The sequence below is a fragment of the Amphiura filiformis genome, chromosome 1 (genome assembly GCF_039555335.1).
Source record: "Amphiura filiformis chromosome 1, Afil_fr2py, whole genome shotgun sequence".
NCBI classification, from domain to species: Eukaryota; Metazoa; Echinodermata; class Ophiuroidea; order Amphilepidida; family Amphiuridae; genus Amphiura; species Amphiura filiformis.
In genome coordinates, this window is record NC_092628.1 from 89,865,961 (window position 1) to 89,876,501 (window position 10,541).

The 10,541-nt window shown below is 34.6% G+C and overlaps 1 protein-coding gene across 1 annotated transcript; it reads left to right on the forward strand.

The window, feature by feature from the left end:
- Positions 1-1,835: 1,835 nt before the first annotated feature.
- LOC140156937 (ATP-sensitive inward rectifier potassium channel 12-like) lies at positions 1,836-5,186 on the forward strand. Its single transcript, XM_072179982.1, is given in 2 exon segments — positions 1,836-3,299; positions 3,302-5,186. Coding segments are annotated over 2 exon segments (1,656 nt in total). The 5' UTR covers positions 1,836-2,491; the 3' UTR covers positions 4,150-5,186.
- The last annotated feature ends 5,355 nt before the right edge of the window (positions 5,187-10,541 follow it).

Consider the following 10,541-nt stretch of genomic DNA (forward strand, 5'->3'; position numbering starts at 1 on the left):
AGATGGAGGAAGTTGATCAAAATAAACTGGAAAACGATTGAAGACAGTGTATTTAAAACTATCGGTTCTAGCATAAGAATGGGAGAACTTAAGAGAATTACTATGACGAGTATTGATGGAAATATACTCCAAAGGATCAATATCATGCTTGCAGTAAAAACACTTGGCAATAAAAGAAATAGCAAGATAATTGTATCTATTGCACACAGACATCAGACCTAGTTTTTCAAGGCGTACACCATACTCAAGCTCTCCCTGGTGCTGGAATACAGGCACGTGCCAGGCGCCCCTGTATTTTTTCCAAGGATTTTAAGTGTCCACTTTGATGTGGAAGCCAGGCTGGGATACCATATTCAAGAATTGGACGGCAGAGGGAGGTATGTATATAATTTGACCAAAATATCTGGATCATTGCAGCGGACCAGTCGCCTAATAAATCCTAAAAGACGCGAGGTTCTTGAAGTGACTGATTTAACATGGTCCCCCCATTTCAGATTTGAAGAAATCATAATGCCGAGATATTTATAACTATGAACTACACCTAAGGGTTTGTTAAGTAAGGTGTACTGTGGAGTGGATCTATAAACACCAACTCTCCTGGACAATCTCATAACCTTGCACTTGTCTGGATTTAAAGACATTTTGTTAATATTGCACCAGTTAACTATACTGTCAAGATCATTTTGGACAGTGTTGATGTCATCTTCCGCCTGGATGGGTCTGTACAGGAGCGTGTCATCAGCATATTGGGGGAGCGATGAGCTAACAAAATTTGGCAAGTCCAAAACAAAGAGATTAAACAACAAAGGCCCCAGGACAGATTTTTGTCATTTACAGTTACACTATAACAAAACCATCAGTCATTAACCTGTAATTATAAATGGTCAAATGTTGGACAAACTACCACACAATCACGTCTTAAAAATCATTTGTCAATTACATTAATAATACAAAAAGGCGACAGAAAAGAAACCTGTTCTATGGGAGGAGGGACCTTTCAACTAAGGTCGGTCGGTCCATAGACTCTAAATTAGAGTCTATGGTCGGTCACATTTTTTTTTTTCTGGAGGCTAAAGTTACCCTAAAATTTCACCAAAATCTGACAATTCTGAAAAAAAATCTAAAGACATATTTTCTAAACATTTCAGCCAAAATAAATAAACTTTGGCCCCAAAACGGCTGATTTTAAAAACATTTTTTTTTTAAATTCCAAAAACGCAAATTCTGGGTCGGTCGGGCCTGTAGAACAGGGTTTTTTTATCGTCAATAAATTACAAATATACAAAAAGGTACAATGCTATTATCTATCGTCCAATAATACCATGATTGATTTTTGTATAAAAATGTTATTTGAACATTTGTCGTCATTTCAATCAAAATGCCGAGCTCATCTCCCACTCCCCAGGGTCATTATCAATACAAATCTGGCAAATTTGCATCTACCTATTATATTTCGTAACATTTTCTAATCAAGCAGAAAGTGTTAGATTTTGACGTCAAATCATTGATAATTTTATTGGTGTCTGAGTATCACTGTGGAAAACAATTCACCTGTTTGCGCTCTGTACAATACAATTAACCCACTCATGAAACGAGCCCATTGATTTGGACATTCATTGGTGTTTATTCCTATTGTTCTTTCCAGTTGAATGACAATAAAATTCAATAAATTTATAGTGCCTACTATTAAAATTTGATAAATATAGTGTAAATATAGTGTGTGCGTCAAAACATTGCGGTTTCATTGATGGGGAGGATAATGCCATCAGTTTGAATTGTGCAGAGATTAATCATGAGTTGAGAGAAACATTTTTAATGGGATTTGATCACACTTTCGTTCTCCACAAGAGAATTCACCTGGCAATAGTTCAAGAAAGACTGGTGGAAATATTATCCTTCTAATACTTTGTTGAACCAAGTATCACCAGCAGAGCGTAACCATGACAATAGACTAAGGTGGAATTTGCTACAGGTTGGTTCAACAGAAAAAAAAAGTCAGAGGTCACCAAACTGAATTTGGGTGCCTTTGTGCAAAGTTGTGCTATAAAGAGTTCTACTAGTACATCAGACCATTATATGTGTGGACCAGAGAGTGATCAACAGTGTGATCAAAAGCATTTCCAAACATCAACTTTGCTATGTTATTAAACTTTGTGCTTACCTGGAGCAAGTATATGGAACTGAGGCTGACTTGATCATCAGAACTACATAAACTTGCGCAAACTTTGTTCATGCTTGTGTGGTTATACATGTAGACGAGACCACTTGTTGAGTTAGTGAGTGCAGCGTTAGCATGTAGAATACTTTTTGTGTTCATGTGTGTGAAGTGAACCAATGAATTTGAATGGGTTACAAATCCTACAATGGAAACAGCTGCATGGGAATAGCACTGAAAAGAGGTACTTGTACTGCTGTATATTATACATGGTGTTGTTATATTCCTTCAATTTGTGACTGATTATGGATTGAAACTTAAAGTAAATTGACCACCATGGCAGACACAGAGGCACTTCAAATGAAACCAACTAAGAAAAAAGTGAGTATCTCACCAACAGAAAATGATAAAGAGTCGTCAACATCATCAGACAAAGACAAAGGAACCCATCATGGTTCCAATGGAAACACCCGTGCTCCTCCATACAGCCGAAGCCCATCACAGGTTACTCATCAGCTGAGTAGAGCTTTGAGAAGAAGAAATCAGATTCAGAGACTTGTTGGCAAAAATGGAACTTGTAACATGGAACATATGAACGTGAAGTGGAGAAGTTTTCAATTCCTCTCTGATTCATTCACAACTCTTATTGATATTCAGTGGCGCTATACGCTTATCATATTCACATTGGCATATGTACTAAGTTGGTTCCTTTTTGCCATCCTTTGGTATTCATTTGCATATGCACATGGAGATATTGGAAAGTCCCGTGATCAGGTACTTGACTTTGAACCATGTGTGTACAATGTAGAAACATTCACCGGTGCTTTTCTATTTTCTGTTGAAACTCAGACCACGATAGGATATGGTTTTCGCAGCGTGAGTGAAGAATGCCCTCATGCGGCAATTCTTGTCGTTGTTCAATCTGTATTGAGTTATCTTGTCAATTCCATCATGCTGGGCCTGATCTTTGCCAAAATCGCTAGGCCAAAAAAACGTGCAGCTACTCTGAAATTCAGTCGCAATGCTGTGATTGCAAAGCGGAATGGGAAGCTGTGTCTCATGTTTCGTGTAGGAAACATACGCAACAGCCACCTATTTGAAGCTCATGTGAGGGCATATGTTATCAAACCAAACATCACACCTGAAAAGAGTACATTCCTTTACAATATTATGATCTGGATTTCAAATATGAAGCTGGTGAAGATCGAGTCGTCCTAATGTGGCCCCTCATTGTTTGCCATGAAATAAACAAAGAGAGCCCTCTCTATAACTTAACGGCAGCTGATTTAAGGAATGAAACCAACTTAAAAAGCAAGTTGCATAGAATTAGTTCCACATCTAGTGACTCCGCTGATGTTGAATTCAATTCAGGGGATTTTGAAATTCTCGTCATTCTTGAGGGAGTCGTTGAGCAAACAGGTCTCGTGACACAGGCTCGTACTTCCTACATACCGTCCGAAATCAAATGGGGTCATCGTTTTTCGAGTCAGGTGGTTACCCTGAGAAGCAAGCAAGATAAGCAATTTCAAATAAACTATGAAAATTTCAATACCATCTATACCCTAAATAACTTTAGCAATAAGTCTGCTGCACAGCTTGATGCAGAGAACAACTCATCATTTGATGCGATTCCAGAAGAAACTCCACCAGAGGAATCCCCAGAAAAGCAATCTACAAGTAGTGAAGAACATGAGCAGAAATCATCTGAAAAGCCACAGGGTATCAAGAAAGAAGACATTCTTGAAAGAAACCAAAAGCTAATGCTACAGCATTTACAAGACCTGAGAGATAAGGTTCTTAGCCTAGAAAGCTGCGTTGAGACGCAAACATTAATGCAAGTGCCAGATTCTCCACCACCTTTGCCTACAGTGACAGAAATGGAAGATAGAGGAGCAGTGAAACGATCCTCATCTCGCAAGAAAAAAGCAGAACAGCAGACAAATGGTGCTTCATCTACACAAGTTACCAAGGAGGATTCATGCAATTTGTCTTAATGATTGTAAAATTTAGCTTTCTTTGGCTAACCAATTTCTTACTTTTTTTCATATTTACAAAAGATATCTATTATGTGATGATCTTCATGAACTTCTCAAATTTAATTTTTATTTCCAAATCGAGGGGTTCCATATTCCTGCTGAATAATTCTTCCACAGGTTGATTACCATAATCCACAAATTTGTGAAATGCTGACTTTAATAATCAACAACTTGTGTATATTCAGTGTATTCCAAGAAAGTATTTTGTATTCTATAGGACTTTATATATTCTTTATATTCTAGAAAATGTTTAACTTTTGTATTCCAGAAAGTGCATTTCTTGTTAAGCTTTTAAAGTGCCTAATCAGTGGAATAGTCTGCTATTATTGTTAAATGGTACTATGCAAATTGCTGCACATAGCGTTTTCATGTAGTATTTATGCAGTTTATATAGTGAGGTTAAATTAACAGTCAACTGTCTGCATTGGCATCACACCATTTTCATGATTATGTGCACTTCACTGCATACTTTTTATTTGGGTTTATTGGGTTTAAGCTGGCTTACATGCCCTTTTCATAAAAATTCCTATAAACATGAGTTCGTATTTTATAAAGAAAACTTAACAAAAACAATTATTAAAACTTAATTATCAAGCATGTTTATGACTATCTAATTTTAGATATCAACATTTGCATAGTATGTTTTTGGGACATGAGTGCACATCAGAAAATATATTGAATTGCATTATGAATACGAGGAATATCCTTCTGATAAGTGATATCAAGTAATTTTGATTTTTTGGCAAATTATTAAAAATTTATATATTTTTTATTTTTCATATTTAACAGTCCTCAAAGTAAAATTTATAAATTTACTGATATTCATCCTTAAAGTGTTTGTCGTTGGGAGGAAAAGACAACGATCATTTGAACACTTTGACCTTTTGTATTGAAGATACACATTTTTTCGCAAAAAGACCTAAATTTGTTGGTCTTTTTATAATAATTCAATTTGAAATTTTGTATTGAAGATACACATTTTCCCCAAAGACCTACATTTTAGGCCTTTTTATAATAATTTGGTGTGTCTGATGTGCTCTCAGGCCCCACAAAATACTGTGCAAAGGTGGGTGACTGACCCCTTAATTTGTAATTGTATAGTACATGTATAACTTTTGTTAATTACTGCCAATATTGTTTGATTTTAATTGATATTTGATTGATATCATTTTATTGCCAAGTCATATATACAATCATTAAAATATAAAAATACACATAGGCCCCTAAGGACAATAATTGAATTAAATATTTAAGCAAAATTGCACAGGATATAAAACATGCAATTTGAAAATTGAGTATAAAAGTCACTAAAATAACTTTTTCAAATATTGCACTTTTAACACATCCAGTGATGAGTTCCATTTCTTTTGCATATTGCTATTTTGTAGCCACAGGAAAATTATCATATCTCAACAAAATCAATGTTGTTTTTAAATTGGTAGGAATATTAGAGCCAAAACTGATTTTTTTTAAATGAACTGAGATTGCATTATATGACTTGGTTTAGTTGGATTATTCAGTGCTTCAAACATTATATCGAAAGAATCTTTGACTATGACCCTGTCCACACTGGCATTTTTTCGTTATAATTTGATTATAATAACGATGAGAGCATTGATACGGTCAGAACCTTGTCATTGTGTCATAATCACTTCTGCTATACACACGCCACAGTTATTACAATGTCCATTAAATAACCATTTTCATTGGCGATTACGAAACGATCATGCAACAAACTGGAACTTTTCATCACTTTTGTGAATGGAAGTACCGTATGCTGACCGCATTGAGCGGACACACGGTAATACGATTGTAACACAACCGTAATCAATGGAGAAAAACATTGTGTGGACCAGGTCAAAATATTTTTGCAAGTAATTCTACGAAAACAAACATGGTGTCATTTTCAAGCTTATTTCCTCAATTAAGTCAATAGTTGGCGAATTTATAGTTGACGAATATACAGCACTAAAATGTTCAAACTACCAGAAGTTCCAACTCAACCATATCGACCTAGATCTAGTTTCCTAGTTTCAAAGAATCTCCTGAATATGTCTACAATACACAATGAAGAGGAATTGTAACACACCATCAACCCAACACAATGTATTCTATTCCATGTAACCCAAATTTCACTTTGTATTTCATCCTTTATACTCCTCAAACAGCAAATATTTACACATAATGGTTTACATTACAGAAAACATTAAAATGTCAAGTTATTGTACAGAAAACATTTGAAGGTTAGGTTATAAAATGCTATATAACATACAAAAGTCTTGAAACCTTGCTGCAAAACATTCTAACCTAAAGCAAAAATGTTTACAAACAAATATTTTACAAATAATATTTTGACAACATTTTAACAATGTTGTTGTAGTGTTTTATCATAAAACTTTTTCATGACCAAAAATATATAACCCGCCATTTAAACATTATTACAAATTTTAACCAAAACTAAACTGTTTATTATCTTTTAAAACATATTCTGTGTGGTATTTGTTGGGTACATGCATGCTGTAGGCCTTTTTTGTAACTAGGTTTGTAGGTTATATCAACAACTAGTAGGCTTGAAATTTATGTCATTAAATCTTGGTCTATTGTCATGATTTAGTTCACACGTTTTTACAAAATAATACCAAGGTGATCTGCAGAAGAACAATGCTATTGTTGCCACAAAACAAGTTTTTAGGCCTTGCAATGCCCAGACTGACTCCCGGGGACTGACTATTCTTGGTTATTATTATGTTTCCTCTGTTGAGAAGAAAATGTATTTTCTTAGGGCCAGCAGGTATAATGTAGAAAGTGTTAATGTATTCACATGCCAAGTTTTAGGCCGGACAACACCAAGACAGCTTTTAACAGTTCAAAGAAAAGCTTTTAACAGTGTTTTTAATATTGAAGTTATTGTATTCAAATTCAAGCTTAGTTGACAGTTTTAGGCCTTGCAATCCAGGCACCCGCCCAGACAGCTTTCAACATCATTGCTTATTGTATTAGGCTAAGTTTTAGTAAAACAAAATCAATGAGAAGTGAAGAAATGTCGCCATGCAGGATACAGTAATGTCATACATGTCTTTGTATTTCATTAATGCTTATAGCGTTCTTGCTGCCAACAATTACATTTTGTATACCTGTAGCGTGCTAAAAGATTAGGCCTGGTTTATACTCCATAGCTGGTAAATGAATTTTACTGTAGAATAAATACTTGCTTCATACAAAGAAGAAGAATGATCTTTTGCCATAATAAAATTATCAGGATTATAATATAATAGGGCATGGCACTTAAACTGTTGTTCAACTTCACGTTTGTCAGCAATTTTGATATCCTCTGAAATTATGACATCACGTATTAGACATTAAATAATTGCGTGCCGAATTTGGAGTTAGAAACATGCCTATTACATCACGTATTAGACATTAAATAATTGTGTGCTGAATTCGGAGTAAGAAAGGCCTATCACATCACATATTAGACATTGAATAATTACGTGCCGAATTTTTAGTAAAAAAAAGCCTATGGTCCACCTGTCTCCTTGAAATAATGGAACAAATTAGAACATTTTATGAGAGTATGTGACTGTATTTGTACTGCCTACTTCTATATTAAAGGTTTAGTAAATCATGTATTGATCACATGATAAAAATCTGAACTACAGACCCATTTTACAAATCACGCTATGGACCAGATTTACCTGATTGGCTCAAACCGTTACTTTTAATACCTATAAAATAAAGTTCCAAGTTATACTTGCTTAAATTTGCATTTAGTTTGTCCCAAGTTACCTGTAATAGGCAAAGCACACCTTGCATGTATAGCATAAGTGCTTTGTCTTCCATATCTCGCAAATTATCTCAAAAAAAAAGTTATCGGCTTACATATAGATGGTATTAAAAAATTGAATCTGAATTTTACCAATTTATTCAAATTAATTATTTCAAGTACCACTAGCAATAACTTCAGTATTAATCATGTATAGATGAGTTACTAGTAACTTGTGAGGTCATTGCCAGGCAGTTTGTTAGCAATTCCCATTGTTCCTTGCCTGGCATTATGTGTGTGCATCATATTTTGTTCAGGACCTGGGCTTTTAAACCTCCAGCCACATCACAATAAGACTATGCAGTTCGTTTAAGCATATCGATATACAGTGGCGTAGCATGGGTCATCAGTTGGGGGCATCGACTATGATTGGGGGTAGCACCGGGCCTGACGGGGCACAATGCCGTTTTTTGACAATTTTCCAGTCCCTTACCTTTGAGGTCAACTCATCTATAGGACAGGCTGGTATGATGATGTGTATCATAATAGATTCAACCAAATTGCACGCAAGAGAACAGACTCTGCCATGTTAGCATGTCGCTCATTGAGGGCAACAAAATTTGAATCCCAATTCCCCAGAAAAAGAAGTTTTGTCTCACCTCTGCCCTGACTATGCATGAGGAAAGATTTTGTGATAGGTGATAAATTAATGAATAGATAGTTTGAAAATGACTGCACTGCAAATATGCAAATTAAAAGGCATAAAACATATATGCAAATTGCAATCTCTCAAATCTCAAACTAACAGTAACATTTGCAATATTTCTATGTAAGGCCATCTTAATTAAATCATGTGTCTCAAAGCTTTTTTTAAAATGCGGAATGCGGTGTTTTTTACTGTATTTTTTTAATTTAATTTCTTTTATGTGTCAGTACTCAGTACAGGATTTCGGACAAGCATTTTGTGCAAATAATATCCAATGTTGTAAATGTTGGAATAGCAGACAAAAAATGTCACTGCTACAAATTATTATTTTTCTCTTTTATTATTTTCGTGTGTAAAATTTGCGAAAAAAATCAAAAACTTGAAATCAAATACGAATTTTGAGTTTTATTAAAAAGAGATAAGAAAAAACAAATTTATTGATTTTCAAAGAGGACTACGCGCACAATTTTACTAACGCGCGCGGCAGCTTTGAGACACAGGATTTAATTAAGATGGCCTAATATAAGTCTGTGGTTCTGGAAACTACCATTTCCAGTCTATAAATTATCTGTACATAATGATGTGAAAATGAAACAACTCAAAAAGTTTTCAACAAAATGCAAAATGACATGGTCACAAAATATTTAGTCTGACTTCTCAATAATGATACATACATGCAATCAAGCAAAACAAGACTTTAAAAAAAATCAATTTTCACTTTTAAATTTTAATATTATTGCCCTTTTTCTACAAGATACATTGCGCAACAAAATGAACTTCCACAATGTCAAATTTTTAGTTTCTGAATACCTATGATCACGTTGCTTAATGTAATAAAATTTTAAGTTGGAGGTATCTCACAGTCTATGTTGCTGACATCTGACTCTGTGCTTCATATCAAATGTGGGTTAACTCATTAAATTTCTTCCTTTTTACAACAATTGCAAGTGTCACAAAATAATGGGCATTGTATCCCGGGATTGTATCACATTCATCAAAACTTGGAGTCAACTATGACCTGGTTTGTGATTGGCTGGCTGTGTGTTCCCAATGAACAATCCCAGTCTTTGTGAAGGTGTTTGATCGTTATTCACTTTTAATGAAAAGAAAATTTGTGCAGAAAAACTTATTTTTTAGATATCATGAACGAAAAGTCCTTTGGTATTGCTGGGTATTTGATCAATATTAAATCATACTATTTCCTTTGCTTTCTCATGACGGCAGGATGGAACGTGCTGAGCATGCATGCAAAATCCAGCAAAGTAAATTTGAATATAATGCCTAATTTTTATTAAGCTTGGCAGTATCCAGCACCAGTGGAAGGAAGTTGCTATAGGGACACTGAAAGTGATCTTCCATTGTTTTCAAATTAAGATATAGAGTGGAATTGAATTTAAATAACTTCAAAATATATTTTACTGTAAAGAAAAACTTGTTGCAGTTTAACCTGCTGGTACCCAATCATGTATTACCATGGTTACTGTGAAAACAACTCTACATGCTCAGCAGGTTCCTTCCTCATCTGCTCATGAGGAGGCAAGGAAAATATCATGATTCGATGATACCAATCAAAACACTTTCAGGCAGTCAACTTTGAAAACAGATTATTTGTGTTCCATTTCTCAGTCTCTTCATGTTTTTGTAATAAGTACAAACACAATGACTGTGTAAGAGCCTAGTAGTTTATATAAAAACACAAAAAAAGAATAAAAAAAGCATAATCTGCATCAAAATATTATGGCATTAAATGAAGGCTGGCAAATCAAAGAATAGTATTATTTCTGCTAGGCTGATATATCTTATATTTCTATGCAGCATAATAGGTTGAAGCAAGATTATCAAAGATTGTGTTTATAGTGAGCTAGCTTATCCATTATTTAG